This window comes from Notolabrus celidotus, chromosome 13 (assembly GCF_009762535.1).
Source record: "Notolabrus celidotus isolate fNotCel1 chromosome 13, fNotCel1.pri, whole genome shotgun sequence".
NCBI lineage: Eukaryota > Metazoa > Chordata > Actinopteri > Labriformes > Labridae > Notolabrus > Notolabrus celidotus.
Window position 1 is genome coordinate 5,385,011 of NC_048284.1, and position 19,452 is coordinate 5,404,462.

At 42.1% G+C, this 19,452-nt stretch overlaps 1 protein-coding gene across 1 annotated transcript in view; it reads right to left on the reverse strand.

The window, feature by feature from the left end:
* The window catches only part of LOC117823771 (exostosin-1), a 316,856-nt gene that overhangs the window by 52,133 nt on the left and 245,271 nt on the right, over positions 1-19,452 (reverse strand). Inside the window, exon 6 of the mRNA XM_034699001.1 lies at positions 8,819-8,938. Coding sequence (XP_034554892.1) covers positions 8,819-8,938 — 120 coding nt within the window. The remainder of the gene's footprint in view (positions 1-8,818; positions 8,939-19,452) is intronic.

A 19,452-nucleotide genomic window follows, 5' to 3' on the forward strand; every position in this document is an offset into this window, starting at 1 on the left:
GTGGAGATGACACAGACGGAGGACGGATCATGGAGCTGGCTGACTTGTCAGTTGCTAAATGAAAAGCTTTGGAGGGATTTGGGAGAAAACATTTCTCTCATGAGGAAAGCTCAGAACCTGTGGTTGTGTTTCTCCTGTTTTCTTCCTTTGTCGTTTAATGTTTTCCTTTCCACTTGATGTCGTGATGAATTCAGGTCCCCGTCTGATGAGCACCCTGAGGTGTGACATCTTTATTTACACTGTGCCATAGAAGTGTTTTTGCACCATGTATGTGTTCTTTAACAAATCAGCGTGAGATAAGTACATGCACGAGTGTGTGAACGATGGTGTTAGTCAAATGGAAATTAGATTCTGAGACCGAAACTGCTTTTATTGTAAAGTTATACGCATGAAAACATTCCCACTCTCACACCAGCACACACAAACAGAAACTATGGGCAGGGAAATGTAGGAGGTCTGCAGCCAAAGCCGTCATTACAGAGCAGCAGAGTCACTGACACATTTGAAGAGAATTCCCTCACTTCCACAGGACCAGACGGCATCGACAGCTCAGAGCTGACAGCCTCATTTGTACAAAACCTGAGAGCGATCAGCTCCTGCAGGACGGGGAACAGCGCTGTGTGTCAGCCTGACACATGCTGCAGTCGAGAGGAGAGCTCTTTAAATAATTCAAACAGGGCTTACTGGACAAAACGAAACCTTAAAATCAGCTCAGTGTCTGAGTAGTGTCTGAGCGCGGATTACTCTCTTTCATCTCTACACAGTCTCATCAATCATCCTGAGAACAAGATGCGCTGCCAGGGCTTTTCTTTAAAGTCATGTGACTGTTACTGTTTCTGGTTTAATTACCTCGTATGGGCCGACTAGTCTGACTTTGCAAAATTACGCCTGCTCTGTTCATGGTGTAAAAGTGATCCATCTCCTGTCTGTCTCTGATCTGTCGCGTCACCGATAGGTTTCTATTCTAGTCAATGTGTTAACTTCCACTGGATCCGCTCGGTTGCGATCTGGCAGGTCAGAGCCCTCCAGATCAGATACGTAAGACTTCTATTTTTGCCGGACGCTGGAGCACGACGCATCAATCTCAACAGAGCAGATGGAGCGGGACAGGAAGTCAGGTTTCACCAAAACAAAATGAAAACATCCGGTTAATTTTCAGAATAAAACACTCTGTGTTATCACCAGATCGTATTTCACTTTAACTACAACAACAAACCGTCATGATGAGTGGAGCCAGGCCTGGAGTCAACAGGTCAGAGGTTTTCAGAGGACCAGAAAGACAACATGGATGAGGAGAGGAGGATTAGAATCCTTGATTCAGTAATTACAGCGGGAAAACCTTGGTCACATGACTCCAGCTGTCCGGCCGTCCTGCTCCATGCTGCATTCTGATAACGCAAATGATGGGACCGGACACGGATCTGTTGGAAGTCCTGGGTAACTGATGCACAGGTCTTAACTTTAAGTTAGTAACTTTCAGCTCCATATCTGAGCCATAGACTGTATAAATAATGGACGTAGTAACCATGATGTACCCCATCCATTTCTGAAGCGCTGTTTTGACGCCAAACGTCGGTGGCAGCCATATTGGAAATGCTGAACTCAAAATAACTGCTGTCGAGCTAATGTGAAGTACAGAGGCACACGTTGAGCCTCCTAGCCAACAGCTAAAGTGTTCCCGCCTGTCAATCAAGTAATCCATGCCCTTATTTGGGCAAAATAAGTCCATAGGGGCTTGGCTTGGCAACCGAAGGGTCCCCGGTTCAATTACCAGCATGGACGAAGTTTGGCAAGTGGACTGGTGGCTGGAGAGGTGCTGGTTCACTTGCCTGGGCACTGTCAAGGTACCCTTGAGCAAGGCACCGAACTGCCAACTGCTCGGAGTGCGCTGGTTGATGGCAGCATCCTCACTCTGACATCTCTCCCTAATATGTATATACACCAAACTGGGCGTGTAGCATTTATTCCCCCCTAGGGGTTAATAAAGTCCTTTCTTTCTTTCTTTCTTTCTTCTTTCTTTCTTTCTTTCTTTCTTTCTTTCTTTCTTTCTTTCTTTCTTTCTTCTTTCTTTCTTTCTTTCTTTCTTTCTTTCTTTCTTTCTTTCTTTCTTTCTTACGTTATTGTGTGTATGTGGTTTCTGGTACTTCTGGAGCCAGCCTCAATTGGACACTCAATGAACTGCAGTTTTTAACACTTCTGCATTGGCTTCAATTCTCATGGCCGGAGGTCGCCGCTTGGTCTGAGCATGCAAGGTTACACCAGGCGTATGCTCAGCTGGTGCAAGATGGCAGAAGATGGTGCAAATATAATGGCTTTCATAGATGAGCCACAGAGTCAATAAAGAAAAGAAGGACCTATTTAAGATTCCAAAACTTTCACAGCCTTTCACTTAGAGAAAAAAAAGAGATGTTAAGAACAAAGCATGGATTTTCCACAGCATCCTGCTTCTCTTTCATGTCCCTCTGACTCCAAAGCTCTCCACCGATCTGTGGAGAATTAGCTTGGCACTTACAGCCGGCTCTTAACACACACACACACACACACACACACACACACACACACACACACACACACACACACACGCTCATACACACACACACCTCCTGACACCAACTGTCAGCCGCGCAGTATGTGGGACACTACAGTTATCAACAACGCCTCATTTCACCCATTTAGCCTGGTGGCATGCTGGCTCCGAGGTTTTAGCACATCTGGCCAGCAGTGGATGGCTGTCAGTGGGCTTCTGTCTAATTTCACACCCTGCTAGCACCGGGCATTTGGTGCGGTCACAGAGGTCTTGTTGTCGCTGTGATTTTAAGAAGAAAAAGTGCAGCAATTTGGGAAATGTTTGCACTATTAAGCTGAGAATACATTACGACATCAGTGTTTTGGAGACGGGTGTGTTTATCACCCCGTCTGTTGAAATGGCTCCATACTCCCTGATATCCTGAGCGCTTTATGGGTAGTAGGCACCATGCAGACATTTAAATATACATTACTTTTAATGGGTTCCTCGCTGGAATGACAGCAATCTTTTTGTACATCATACCTGTAATCATTTCAAACAGTGAGCCAATCACAGCAGAGGAAGGGACGGCAACCCCTGATAATGATTTAATATGTTTCAGCTTCAGTTAGTTGTTTTTATATTCCTATTTATTCTTTTAGAGGCTTTGAATTCATACCAATTGGTGGTGTGGCCTCAGTGACAAAACCTTGATGTTACCAAGCACTGAATGAGCAGGACAGGCCTTCTACATTCAAAAGAATCACACAGCTGTGTCCTAAGAGTCTTGCATTACCATCAATTTCACCACAATCACACCTGACAATGATTACATGAGTACTTTCGCTTCTTCTGTGAAGCAGCATGATTGTGTGACATCGACAGTGAGATAGGCCTAGCTTGTTTTGTTGTAGGAAAATGACCTAAATGTCCTTATGATGGCTCTGTTCTATGGTTTATATAGCGTAATGATGACTCTGTAGATATTTCATTTGTTTTATGGGTAAGGTTCAAGGTTCTAACTGGGGCCACAAACCACCTGGAAACAAGGGTTGCAATTAATGCCTGGTTTATTTTTCCAATATGGGGTTAATGTTTTGATGCTTGCCATGGTTCTAGAGAAAGATAGAAACATATTTAATTATCTTGTACAAAAAAAATTGAAATGAAACCTTTGAATCATGTCAAATATTAGCAAATTAGAATAGCATACATGTTTAAACTAATAAGTGTCAAAGTAGGAATTGACAAGTTCTTTGTCATAATATTAGCAAACAAATGAACTTAGCCTAAGGTGATTAAATAAGCAATAATTCTAATTTATAAAGGAATCAAAAGACATGACGAGCGTTCAAGTGTTTGGCGTGGGAGGCGCTAACATGGGAGGTAAGACATCTGAACCAACCATAGAGTCTCTAATGGTTGTAAGGGAAACAAACCAGCAGTTTCTCACATGCAAGGAGGCTAAAGTCCAGTCTTCAACTTCAACTCTTCGTCTTGTGCCAGGTTGTGAAAGTTAGATTGAGTAAGTATTTTAAACATGGCGTCCATTGATGATAGGTTTAAAACCCTGCTTTAGAAATGAATGAGTGACGTTCATGTTTTATACAGTCAATGGAAACAACCTGGTGTAATTTAGTGTGACTGAGTGTGTGAGTTCTCCCAGTTTGATCATAAATACATAAAATTATACATCCAAGTTATTTCAGTGACACTGCAGCAATGTGAGAACCTGATCCTTGTAACAATTCAAGTATCTGTGACGGAGATAATGAGTTCAAACAATAACAGGAGCTATAAGAGATCACAGTGATTTGATGCTGTAGCTGATGTTGGTAATAAAGAGGATGATTATCATGCTCAGTGTCTGTATTCAAAGATGTTACAGAGAGAAAAGAGTCCCTAAGGACTGAATCAAGGCTGAGAGGAAGTGAAGGAGAGAATGAAATGAGAGGAGGAAGGCTCTATGAGACAAGTTCATCTCCAAAACACTCCAGCTGCCGAGGTCATTTAATGAGCCCGCCTCCAGCTCTGGTCTTAAGAGCAGGAATACACTACAACGCCCCCCACTACACACACACACACACACACACACACACACACACACACACACACACACACACACACACAGTGCAGCCTCTCCAACCTGAGTGCTTCCAGCCAGTGCAGAGATCTTTCACATTAGACTCGTCTCTTCTCACATTCTTATATTTCTGGAGTCAGGAGATGGTTTCCAGTCCACATCTCGCATTAAAATCGACTTCCATTAGCTTTTCTAAATGTCTTAATGTTTGTCTTATTTGACGGGGACATTGGATACTTTTCTTGAAAAATTTCTTGGCCTGAATTTGCAAATTTCTCAAAATCGGCTCAAAATAATCAGTTTGAAGTCCAGAGAGTCCAAAAGATGTCAGTTGTCCTTTTTTTTTAATGATACATTTCGATTATCATGAATCTGTAGACAAAAAAGAGAGTAGTTTAAGACTAAACTTAAGTCCCATGTAGTGACAAACTCAAAGAATATTAACCTGACTGTGATTCTGCACAGCTCTGTAGAGCAGGGGTGTCAAACTAATTTCAGTTAAGGGGCCACACACAGCCCAAGTTGATCTAAAGTGGGCTGGACCAGTAAAATCATAACATAATAACCTATAAATAATGACAACTTTACATTTTTCCCTTTGTTTTAGTGCAAAATAGTACAGGTATGTGCTGCAAATGTAATCAACTATCTTTCTACAAAAACAGTTCTCCATGATGAGTCTCATAGTGGGGCAGAACATTTGACTCTTTAAGCACTGAAACCTGCTGCAAACACACCAAACAAGTTACCAATTCACCTGACACAGTGTAATTTTTACTGCAAAAGAACAGAGAGATTAGAATAATGAAGAAGGTAAAGTTGGCTATCCTGGACCCCTCAGCTCCGAAAGGAACTGTTTGCTTGCTGGACAGTGTTGTATGCAGGTGTGTTGTGCTAGTGTTAGTAGTTAATGGATCATCTTATAGTGCTCTAAAAAGACTTAATGAATCTCAACAGGATTATGCAAACAGCAAGTAATCTATTTTCTCACTTTGAGAAAAAAGTCCCGGGAAAAAGTGCTGTTCAGGTGCGCTCCATCAGCACTATGATTGTATGCGACCCTCAGAGGACAAATTTAAAATAGTAGTTACTTTTATTGCAGTTAATGTCTAATCTGTAATTTTTTCACGTTGCAAAGTCGTTCCGTGGGCCGGATTGCAACCTCTGGCGGGCCGGTTTTGGCCCGCGGGCCTCATGTTTGACACCCCTGCTGTAGAGGGTTTCAGCATCTTTTAGAAAAATGTTTGGGTTTAAATTAGAGCTGATAATGACTGATTTCTTAATCCAGATTAATCTCATGATTGTATGAAGTTAACTCGCTTCTTAACACATTTTTTACCAGCTTCTTCATCAGCTGTTCTGTTAGAATTAGCCTCTGCATGGGGCTAATAACAACGTATGTCACTGCAGGTTTAACCAAAAAGCAAACCCGAACTCTTTACTCAATCATTCAGCATTTAAGAAAACCTGGTGTACTTCGTCTCATACAGCTGAAGTGTTCTTAGCTAGATAATCTATAATCTATCTATTTGATTTCTATTCATTACTAAGCAATAAATGCTTTTTTTATTTATTACTGTTCACAGATTTTTTTGACTCCGTCTCGTTGACAGCACACTGTACATAACTGTCAGTTATTTAAAGCGACAAATGCACATATTAATATTTTTATATAGGTAAACATTTGAGTTTTGTTATATTTATTTTTGCAATGACAATAAAGTGCCCATCCTATTCTAGTTTCAGAAAGTTTTAGCAGTGGTTGACATTCCATCAATCAATCTTTATTTATATTGCACCAAATCACAACAAATGTTATCTCAAGAAGCTTTTCCAATTAAAGCAGGTCTGGACCGTACTCTATGTTCTATTATCAACAAAGACCCAACATCAAGACAGGATCAGATCCAGTCCCATCTTACAGACAGGACTCAGTCTGATCTCATCTTAATCCACCATGAGCAGAGCACTTTGCAGCATTTAGCAAGTTACAGTGGCAAGGACAAACTTCCTTTAACAGGCAGAAACCTCCAGCAGGACCAGACTCATGTTAGACGCACATCTACTGAGACTGTGTTGGGGTTGGAAAGAGGGATAGAGGAGATTAAGAGAGAGAGATGATAGTTGTTGTCGCTGCAGTCTGGCACGACTGTATCAGCAGGACGTCTACGGCAGCGACTGTCAGACAAGTGGCTTGGCTCTGTTTGTTGAGCAGGTGGAGATGGTATTGTTGGCCTTAGCTGGGACTGGGCCTGGGTTGAGTCTATTACGCCTTGAGATCCATCTATAAACTCAGGACAAGGAGCCTGGCCTTTGTTAGTGGGCTTATCATCTGGCTTAATGTTATCAGTATCTAAATCAGCCATTTCAGGTCAGGCAGAAACCTCGAGCAGAACCAGACTCATGTTAGACACACATCTGCTGAGACCAAGTTGGAGAGAGGGATAGAGGAGATGAAGAGAGAGAGAGAGATAATAGTGGTGAGATGGATAGTAGTAGTTGTAGCAGCTGGAGTCTGGCACGTCCACAGCAGTGACTCATGTACCTTGACATGCAATTCCAAATCTCTCTTTGTGTTTTTCACTCAAGAAAATACGCCTGTATGCTTTTTAGGGACAAAAACCTGCAGTCAAAAATGATTTAGCCATTCCACTAAAACCCAAACCTGGCAGCCTCAGACAAGCCTTCAAGGGTTGAAGTATGATGCTGTGTTTTTTATTTCAACTATGAACTCTCAGAGCTTGTCAGAAAGTTTGGTGGGAAAAGTATTTCTGCAAAGTACTTGACCTCAAACCACACTCCATTAAATATCTACTTCTGAAGTAACCTGAAACAAGACCATAAACTCTGTATTCCTGACTTCACTCTGTACTCTGTGGTTGGTTGGATGGCAGCTTGTTCTTCACAGCTTCTGGGTCAAAATGTGTGAATATGAAGCAGCGCATTTCTTGAGAAGAGAGGAAACATTCAGTTAACCTTCTCTGGATGAAGAAAAGATTTGAAGAAGAAACTGACAGCTGGAGTTGATTTCTTCTACAAGGGGAATCTTTGGGAAGTACAACACAGCCAGCGGCGATGTGGAGTATAAAACAAGACGCAGCAGCTCGGTTGATTGAACAAACCTTTCCTGACAAAACTGAATCCAAAAAAAAAAACCTCCTATTAAAGCTGGGGTTGGCAGTCTCGGAAAACTAGCATGAATTTGAATGTAGCATTTCCTCATGACTCCGTCTAACCCCTCCCCTCCTCCCTCAGAGCTCCTCCAAAACGACGCCCCCCCCCGCTCACATGCACGAGCGCCGCTGACTTGCGACCATATGATGGTGACTGATTCAAAACCGGTCCTCACCAAAACATTATCATAGTGAAAGTTAAAAACACAAACAAACATGGCTGCTGTTAGTACTCACAACTGTCATGCTAGCATTATCCAGTTGTACCAGTGACACGATATCAGGAGAAAAGTTATAACACATATATAATACTGTAACAGCTCTACTGTTTGTTAAACGTGTTCAGTGTAGATGCTTTTAATTCCTACAGTGTTGACGGTCAGTGAAGGCATCAGGAGAGGTGTAGCGTGTGTGAGCGGGAGAGAGGAGAGACAAGAGGAGAAGTTCTTCATTCATTCAAACATGGATTGTTGCTTTGTTGGTTGTCGTGATCACGGCCAACAGTGAGCGGTTATTAAAACTCAGCGTGTTCACGAATCGGCTCGTCATCACTACAGCGTCCGGACCGACGCTACAGCAAATCTACAATTCTGTAGGACTTACTAAATGTCATTCATTCTTCTGCTTGTCAGAGCCCCCGTGGTGAGAGCTTTTTAGACTCTGATCCGGACTACAGTCCTGAGCTAAGCACCTCATCGGGTCAGAGGGGACAGGCCCGAGGACGAGCGAGAGGGGCAGTCAGTAGAGTCAGGGGAAGCAGAGGCAGGAGACGGGGACTCAGAGTGCACACCGGGGAAATGTACGTGCAGGAGGCGGGCAGAACGGCAGGAAGGGATTTGAATGGTTTAAAATTTTGGCACCCAAAAAACGGTGATTGGTTGGTGTTTTCCCAGGTTTACCCCGGCTGTAGATAGCAGCTTTTCTTCACTCTTTTTTAAGAACACATCATGTATTGATTACCATCAGGACATAAAGATAATTTTAACCAGTATGACAAAAAGCGTATCTAAATCTGATTACCAACCCCAGCTTTAAGGCCTCTTCTTCTGAGCTTACCTCCAGAGTAGTTAAGACGATTTTGGCTACAGAGGAAAAGTAGGCGTCCCAGAGGAACTGAGTCTGCTGGCGGAGAGCCAGGATCCTGTCATGGCCCACAGACCGGGTAATGGAGGGAACCTGGAGGAAGAAAAGCAAAGAGACAAAAAACTGACAGTGAGATGAATTCAGTTAGATTTTAAACAATGTAGAGAGAGGGGGAGAGAATCAGCGTGTGGAAATCAAACAGCGCAGCAGACAGGTGGGGGAAGCATGAGTAATTATGTCGTCATGCAGAAAAGATGAGAGACAGTTTCTCCTTCCTTCAGAGCGACTCTGCTCCCACATCAGCTTCCAACCAGGTAAACCCCAGGACGAATGCCTAAACCACCTCTCCAGAACGTACCCACATTATGATAGATTCTTCAAGTGATTACTATCGAGGCTGTACCACGAGGTGCAGAAACAGCAACAACCTCTTTTCTTCACATGTTCACATCAACATCAATCAGCCCAGGCACCACTGTTGCATCAGTTTGGCACTTACAGCGTTAAATGGCCGGAATATGCAGCATCTGGTGCAACTGTGCAGAACATGTACAGTGAGCTGGACCCCGACGTGAAGCATGAACACATCATTTTCAAACTACATCAGCCCGCTTATTGCATGGCGAGATGTTCAGAGTAGTCTGTTGCATTCCCAGTATGAGCTGCGTTCATAGTAAACAATTCACTCTGTAGTCTTCTTGTCACTAGCAAGGACCACACCATCAACAGGATGTATTTGGACAATGGTTTGTGGATTAAATTGGAGTAGTGATTCTGAATTTGACGTTGGATTTCTTGCTGTTGCTGGTTTGGCCCAATATATAAAAGGGAAGAAAGCAATAGAAAGAAAGAGGGTGGGAATCTGAGAACAAAGGGGGAGGGGACATGTTTTTGAATTTATAAGAATCTCAGAAGATGCACAAGTTGAGGTTTGGTCCTGTTCCTGAAACATTGTTATATAGCATCACAAACTTAGCTAACTTGAGTAACATGGGTCTTCAAACCCAGAGGCTGCAGATTCAAGACCGCAATTCTAAGACTGTTGTTGTTCAGGGAAGCACCACCTCATGCACTGTATTTCCAAGGGCTTCATTTTTAATCCTAACCATCACTGTGACCCAATTCAGGAGCTCCTTTCAAATGCAGCTGACAAATAAATCCTTCTTTATGTAGACATCGTGTGCATTGGGTGCATCCAGCCAAACATATCCCATGATTCTTTGTGAGACAATTCAACAAGATGACAGCTGAGTTAAACACTGTTAAATAATAGCAAAATGTTATAAAAGGCTTTGAAACGATAGGAAAGTCAGCTGGCTACCTGCCGGGGAGCAGTTAGTGATGTAAACAAGGAATCATCTGTAGACGCCAACAAATCGACGTCAAATCAGCAGGACTTCTTTCAGTGGATTAATATGATCTCAGTTAGTCTAACAGAGCCTTTGATGTCAGCTGTATCCCCAGCAATGATGTGTTCCTCAAAGCAACATCATCCACCCAGAATAAGATTCAAGTATCTGTCTAAGACAACGTCTGCAACTAAAAAAAACTGTTCCCAACAACATTGATTATACAACTTTTTGACGCACAACAATTATCAACATGAGAGTAAGAATACGGATGGTCACAGTTTGTTTGTTGAGGCACAAATCTACTTGGTTTAACTGCTGATGTCTTATTCTTGAACGCTCCTTATTATAGTACAGTGCAGAAGACCTGTTGCACACACATCTGCTTAAGTTATGGAAATTGTCATTTAGCCTTATCTGTTTCAATGTTATCATTATTATTTAATAATATATATATTTTCCTTTCATTGCTTACTGTTTAGATGCTATTCATGCTCTAATTTGTTTAAATGTCAGTTTTGGTTTTTATTAGGGCCCGAGCACCGATGGTGGCGGAGGCCCTATTGTAACCCTAAGGATTGTTCTTTCTTCCGCCACTTAAAATGCATTTTTGGACCCCTGAACATGAATGAAAGCGCAGATACTTTTGCACACTCATCGGGTCTGGTGAAAATTGCAAGTTATTATAGGTCTCGCAAAAAAATTCTCAGTAGCGCCCCCTAGAGGTAAAAAAAAACATCATATGCGTAGAGTTTTTTTGAGCTACATGCATGAACAGTTCTACGCATATTCATGGCATCAGGACGCACAATAAAGTCTCTTGCACCCATATCCGAAACTCAACAGGAAGAGCGCCACCTAGCTTCGAACATAAAAAATGGGGCGAAATGAGTCCAAGCAAGGGTGCATACTTTTGCTCATTTCTCCTAGAGCTTTTCTCAGATTCAGTCCAAACTAGGCACATTCTATAGTAAACCCATTGACGATTAATACACAGTAAAGGCATGCCGTTCAGACGAAAGATGTGGGCGTGTCAGACTTTTGGGCGGGGCATCAAAAAAAAATGTTGGAAAATTGATTTTTGTGACTTTAAAATGCACGTAATTTCACCTCGTCCGACACACTCATCAGTCCTGGGGAAATTTGGGACATTTTATGGGTTTCGCAAAAAAAGTTGAAAAAATGTGCTCACTAGCGCCCCCTACAGTTTAAAAAAAACCCTCCCCATAGAGGATATTTTGACCTACATGCTTGAAAATCAATATGCATATTCATGGCATCAGGAAGCACAAAAAAGCCTCTTGCACCCATATCCCAAACTCAACAGGAAGAGTGCCACCTAGCTTTGAACATGAAAAATGGCATCCAAATAAGGGTGCATACTTTTGTTATCTTCTCCGAAGGCTTTTCTCCGATTCAGTCCAAACCAAGGGCAACCTTTAGTAGACACCTTGACGATTAAAAACTATTCAAAGAATTCTGTTCAGACTAAAATTGTGGGCGTGGCAGACTGTCAAGTTTGGAGGTTTTCTTGGCAATCTGCCAAAAACTTGGAACATTTGCACCACCTAAGGCTGCATATACTCTCAGATCTTACTTTCACATCATGTGGTGGGAAATATCAGGCTGTGTTGTTCCCATTTGTGCCTTGTTACTTTATTATTTTGTCTACACTATCACTTTAATCAATCAATCAATCAACCTTTATTTATACTCGAGAGATCATTGAGGGGGAACCCTCATTTACAATGATATCGAGTCATTCACAGTGACATTTAAAAAAACAAACACAAACAAACAACATTGCATCAAGAGTATCAAAGTCATCAAATAGGATAATTTCTTTTTTGATTTGGATATAAAAACAATCAAAAGATCAAATAAAATAATAAAAATAAAAGGAAGTGTTGGGGATTTACTATAAAAGCACTAAAATAAGAAAGGGCCATGGTTACATGATACAATGATACAATAATATATACAGGTTACCCTAGCTAAAACAGTTACAGAGCGGGGTTGAAAGGTTAAAAATTTGATCCCCCCCTTCTTGTAAAGCGCATTTCTTGCACAATAATAAAATAAAAGGCCTTTTGCGCTGAAAACAGACTTTTTAATGACGATTCCAGATCCAGTATATACATTCTTCCTCATGTTTAAGCAAAAACTCACACACAACAGTGCTTCCATCTGAAAAAGGACATTCATCACTGAACTCTATAAGTAACAAAGTCATAAAAAAAACACTCAGTTCAGCACTAAGTCTGTGAAAGTGCTTTTTAAACCTAATATGACTTAAATTCAACACGTTTGCACAGAAGCATAGAGAAGCTGATTCCTTACTCCTTCTGTAACTTCTGAAAAGGTCAAAGAGACAACACTTTTATGTTTCTGTTTTAGAAAACTGCCAAAAAAAAGACAAAAAAAGAGTCCAACAACATGTCACCGTCACAGAGGAGCCCTTAAACACAAGCAGAACCTTTTTTGTTTCTGTTCACGTCACCTGTCGACAGCAGAGCGAGCTTTAATTGTCCATCTCTCCGAGGACGAATACAAACAACAGCAATCAAATCAGCCCCATTCTCTCCCCCTCCATTCACTCTAATAGTGTTTATGTTTCTCAGCAGGGGCACTGTGCGCGTGTGTGTGTGTGCATGTGTGTGTGTGTGTACTCTCTTCAGGGGGGGGGGGGAGTAGAACCTCTCCATATTAAACAGGCAGGTATTGCAGCTCTCAGTGATGTAATTGAAAGTAATGAGATTCAGTCTCTCAGCAGGTGTTTGGAGCTGCGATGTGTTAAACAGAGAGTCTCAGTGTGAGTGCGACAGACACACAAAGAGGGTGAAACATCCCCCGATCTGTTCACCCAAAATAAACATCTTCTCAAAGCCTCACTGCACTGTACAAACGCTGTCATTAAGACGCAACAATTAAATGCTTTCTCGTATCTTCATCCTTTCAGGGACCTTTTAGTGCCATAAAACCCAAAACTCTGAGCTTTAAAGAGTCTGTTTGACTCTTCCTCTCAAGAAAGTGATTCAAACAACACTCTGCCAGCTGTTTCATCGTGCATGAAACAAATGAAGTTGCTTCAATGTGTTCTCAAAGTGTAAGAAGCTGTTTTAACCTTCATTCAATAACAAAGCAATCTGTTACAGTGGCGTACTCAGGCTGTTTGAGGGGCAGGGGCGAAACCAGAAAGAAAGGGCACCTATTTTCATGTTTGCAACGGTGACAGTTTTTCCTTTCTTACTTATTGTTCTGCAACAGACAGATGAAGACTTGTATGAAGGTAAATATGTTGCAAAATGCACAAGCTTGTAGACTTGATGTGAGAATCTGAACTTCATTTTTCACTTGTAAAAAAAGATTCACACGGATGTGAGCTGAAATTGAAGTTACAGGAAAAAAATAACTACATGGGCGCTTGTGGAAAAAAAGTTAACTTGTGCTTGGAAAATATTCATACGACCGTGTTCTGAATGTGAAGTCACACCAAAAATACTCACACATGTGCAGATTGAGATTTACAACCACAACTCGGTGATTACAACCTCTCGAATCGGCACCTGTAACTTCACAGATGTGCTTTCTCTCATTTCAAGGTGACGAATCTGCACGCTTGACTTTTGCAACCCTTCTTGCGATAATGTGTTGCAAAAAAAATTTGCACTTGTAGCTGTAGGAGGGGGGCAGTGGCGGTGGTAAGGGGGTGAGAGGTGGGGCGAGGGGTTGATCAATCAGAAATCAGAAGACGAAGCCCTGTGGCTCACCAACCTAGGGTAAGTTTATTCCAAAAGCTAAACTTACCCTGGGTTGGTGAGAACTTCTCACATCAAGTCTACGAGCTCATGCATTTCGCAACATATTTACCTTCATAGATTTTGGAGTAACCCCTCAGACTGCTGCAGTGAAATATAAGGTGTGAAAGAAAAACACAACTGCCCAAACGCTCACCTCTCTAATCTCTTCCTGTCTAATGTAAGTTATGTCTTTTTATTGTACAGGTAGTATCGAAGGAGTGGAGGAAAAACAATGCAACAACTGACAATCTGCATCATCCCTGGGTTAAAGAGCTGCAGGGTGTGTTAAACAAGGTGGCCGGTCCATCTCCAATCCACTGCGATCCGCCTCCATGCTCTTTCGTCCATCAACCCCCACAAGGTGCATTTTCAGAATGCAGCCCGGAGCAGGACCGCCGAGCAACTGGAGTCATGTGACCGAGGTTTTCCTGCAGTAATTGCTGAATCAATGATTATCTGACTTGTCTCGGTTTTTTGTTCTTAAGTGAAGTGCCCGACTTCCTGTCCTGCTTCATCTGCTCTGTTGAGATTGATGCATCGTGCTCCGGCGTCCGGCAACAATAGAAGTCTTGTGCTCTGGATCAGAGAGGCAGCAGGAATGCAACGGAGCGGATCCAGTGGAAGTTAACACATTTACTAGAATAGAAACCTATCAGATCTGGTGCCATAACGGAACAGAGACGAACACGGATCTGGTTGAATTTGGCAGTAACTTCATGTCGCTAGTGGGTCTCTAAATAATGGCACCACATGGGAGAAGATTTTAGCTAAATTACTATCCGCTGGCTAAATCCACATTAACCCAAAAAGTTGGCCGTCCAGAGCTTAGCAAAATTCAAGAGGACAATCAAGCCCCAAGAGAAGAGCATTTAGAAAAAGATCTGCTCAGAGAAAACTTCAGACCTTCATTTATTTCTCCTCACAATGTAGGTAAATGCTGAAAAATTAGATGCTTTTAACCGAAGTCTGCTAATTGCTTCCATTAATCAATTTGTGTCAGGCATAAACAATGGAAAAAACTCAGCGAGGTACAACAGGGATTTATTTTGAAAATTAACCGGATGTTTTCATTTTGTTTTGGTGCCTGACTTCCTGTCCTGCTCCATCTGCTCTGTTCAGATTGATGCGTCGTGCTCCGGCATCCGGCAACAATAGAAGTCTTGTGCTCTGGATCAGAGAGGCAGCAGGAACGCAACGGAGCGGATCCAGTGGAAGTTAACACATTTACTAGAATAGAAACCTATCAGATCTGGTGCCATAACGGAACAGAGACGAACACGGATCTGGTTGAATTTGGCAGTAACTTCATGTCGGTAGTGGGTCTCTAAATAATGGCACCACATGGGAGAAGGTTTTAGCTAAATTACTAACCGCTGGCTAAATCCACATTAACCCAAAAAGTTGGCCGTCCAGAGCTTAGCAAATTCAAGAGGACAATCAAGCCCCAAGAGAAGAGCATTTAGAAAAAGGCCTGCTCAGAGAAAACTTCAGGCGTTCATTTATTTCTCCTCACAATGTAAGTAAATGCTGAAAAATTAGATGCTTTTAACCGAAGTCTGCTAATTGCTTCCATTAATCAATTTGTGTCAGGCATAAGAAATGGAAAAAAATGCAGCGAGGTACAACGGTGATTTATTCTGAAAATTAACCGGATGTTTTCATTTTGTTTTGGTGCCTGACTTCCTGTCCTGCTCCATCTGCTCTGTTGAGATTGATGCATCGAGATCTGGCATCTGGCAAAATTTGATCTCTTGTGTATCTGATCTGGAGGGCTCCGACCTGCCGGATCAGAGACGCAGTGGATCCAGTGGAAGATAACACATTAACTGGAATAGAAACAGAGACGGACTGGACACGGATCTGGTGGGATCTGGCCGTAAGCCATCAGGTAAAAACATCTGAATAGCAGGAATCTAATGTTGGATTTTATCATGTCGTGTAGGTGCTGTTAGTTTCTCTCCCTGTCTGCCTCTATATCTACATTAATTCACCAGATGTCATAATAAGTGGGTAAATTAATGAAATATAGAGCTGGTTTTGTTTAATGTTTTTAATGTTAGTCATTAATGTTGGTTTGAATGTCTCAAACTGTCAAAACATGGTAATTGCTGCAGACATATTATGGTAAACAACAATTAGCATGCTTTTACTCTGAAGGTTTTGTTCTGCTGTTCCTACAAAACAACAACATAATCACACCATCATGACTCAGTGGTGTTTAATGATGAAAAACTGGACTTGATTTCATCTAAAAACATAGTTCTTAACACTTTTTATCAAACCTTGTCTGCTTTTGTGTCATTCACAGAGAAAAATGTAATCATCAACATCACCGGCAGCTAATAGAGGACTGAGAAACCTTAATTACAGCCGCACACATAGGAACCCACACAGTTTCACACCTGTGTGCTGATGTCCAGGGGGCAGAGCGGGTCACGCAGGTGGTTCGCAGTAATATAGAGAGTAATTAGAGAAAGTAAATACCACGAGCTCAGCCCGCTGCTGTAATTAAAGAGAACAGGAGGAGATCCAGTTGTAGAATAATCCGTGTTGGATAAAAATAGTTCCTGGCGGAGGTGTGAGTGACTGTGAATACACAGCTGTCGTGTCTGAGAGAAATAGAATTAACTAAAAATCCACACAACTGAAATGAGACTCCGTTCTCTGCCGTCTGAGTTAAACTGAAAGGCTGCACGTCAGTCAAGTGTTGACAGAAGTCAATGCTTTCATTTGCAGAAACTTCAGTTTCCTGCTTTAGATGGTTGAGATTTATCTGCCATTACTTCTACCTGTCATTCGCACATAAATCTCCACTCCAAAACCCAAAGACTGTGTTATACGGACTGGAAGAAGTCAGAATTCATCAAATGAAGGGCGTTTGATTAATAGATTATAAATGGTAAATGTAAGGTAAGACAGCTGAAGAGAGACAGGACAATGTGCTGAGCAGGGAGTGGAGGAAGACGTGTCACATTCACCCTTTTATCTCAACATCTATCAGTATTTATGTAAAAGAACTCCACAATACAAATGAGTCAGTGCACATAAAGTGGTACTTTTTCTTATTGTGCTGCCACTTCTTGGATGATTTTCAAACTCTTTGAGGGAGGGTGGAAAAACACCAAAAGAAACATGGTGTGCGCTCCAGGAGAACCTGCATCAGAACACTACACATACGGTCCAGAATCTGACCCTAACAGATTTGTGCTACAATTTCTTGGCTTACTTTCAAATGCTTTAAATCCACAACCCAAAGGTCCGTGTCCTGCAACATGCCCTAGTCATCTTTCCAGCAAGGTTTTTAACTCAGCTGCAAAAAGGCATCGCAAACTCAGCCTCTGTTGAGCCTCTCAGTCTGTAAACTCATCGTCCATACAGTGATCCAAGTGGGCAGGGATGCTATGATAATGAGGGATGTGTTGATTTGCTGCCCAAGGAGGAAGGGAAGGAAACCACTGAAGACAGATGCAGAGGTGGAAAAACACCAAAAGAAACATGGTGAGCGCTCCAGGAGAACCTGCATCAGTTCACTACATAAAAGATCTAGAATCTGACCCGAACAGATTTGTGCTGCGATTTCATGGATTATATTCAAACGCTTTACAATCTGTAAAACCACAACCCAAAGGTCCATGTCCTACAACATGTCCTAGTTGTCTTTTCAGCAAGTTTTGGATTCAGCTGCAAAAAGGCCTCACAAACTCAGCCTCTGTTGAGCCTCTCAGTCTGTAAACTCATCATGCATACAGTGATCAAAGTGGGCAGGGATGCTATAATAATGAGGGATGTGTTAGCTTGCTGCCTGAGAAGGGAGGATGCAGACTGCTGCAGACAGATGCAGAGGTGGAGAAACACCAAAAGTAACTTGGCTAGCGCTCCAGGGGAACCTGCATCAGTACACTACACATACGATCCAGAATCTGACCCAAACAGATTTGTGCGGCCATTTCTTGGATTATATTTGAATGCTTTACAATCTGTAAAACCACAACCCAAAGGATCAAGTCCTACAACATGTCCTAGTTGTCTTTTCAGCAAGTTTTGGATTCAGCTGCAAAAAGGCCTCACAAACTCAGTCTCTGTGGAGGATCTGCAGCCTCTCAGTTTCTAACCTCGTCATGCATACAGTGATCAAAGTGGGCAGGGATGCTATGATAACAAGGGATGTGTTAGCTTGCTGCTTGAGGAGGGAGGATGCAGACTGCTGCAGACAGATGCAGAGGTGGAGAAACACCAAAAGAAACATGGTGTGCGCTCCAGGAGAACCTGCATCAGTACACTACACATATATGATCCAGAATCTGACCAGAACAGATTTTGTGCTGTGATTTCATGGATTATTTTCAAATGCTTTACAATCTGTAAAACCACAACCCAAAGGATCATGTCCTACAATATGTCCTATAGTTGTCTTTTCAGCAAGGTTTTGAATTCAGCTGCAAAAAGGCCTCACAAACTCAGCCTCTGTGGAGGATCTGCAGCCTCTCAGTTTCTAACCTCATCATGCATACATTGATCCAAGTGGGCAGGGATGCTATGATAATGAGAGATGTGTTGGCTTGCTGCCTGAGGAGGGATGGGTGCAGACTGCTGAAGACAGATGCAGAGGTGGAAAAACACCAACAGAAACATGGTGTGAATCTGACCTGAACAGAAAGAGGCAACTGTTGCAGCTGCAGTTACTACATTATGAATCTCTTAACAGATCAATAAGTCTGGTATGATGTACTCAACAGACTTCAAGAGATAGACAGAGCAAGGTTTTGGATTTCTGCAGCATGAATTACAAAATGTATCGCTGTTTTTGTTTTGAGTATATAAAAGGATCTCATGCAACCTTTGTGCCATCTCTTGTGCATTGTTAGCTGTTTTTTTGGCATTTCAACATTATCAACACATTTACAACCACGTGTTTTATTCAAGATCAATTCAAACAGAGGATTTAGAAAATCAAAGCCTGAGACAGAAATCAACCTGAAAAAAATCTCCTGCCATTGGCAGACCATCGCACATTTTCACTGCCCACATCTTGTTTTAAATATTGAGCAGTGATTCCTAAACCATGTGCTGCAGGTCCTCTGGGTTTGAATCCGCCCCAGCTGGATCTGTGTGATAGCTCGGGGGAATCTGGAGCCAGAGATGACAATTATATCCGGGAATATGTTGGCATTTCAGCAGACAGACAGTGAATTAGCCTCCGCTGAAAGGCCACGTTTTATCTGTTGTGTGGGGAAGATTTGCCCTCTTCATTCAGTTATCTATGCTCTGGCATTGTAAATGTGAGAGTAAACAACTGCTTTTTGTCCACAGTGTCCCGTCTTTTAGTGGTAGCTTACCCTCAAATATTCAGTCATTTACTGTGATTACTGTGCTACTTTCAACCTTTGCTTAAGTACTTTCATTCTATTAGATTTGAACAGTTTCTCAGGTAGAACTCGGTGGAATATCTTGAAATGTG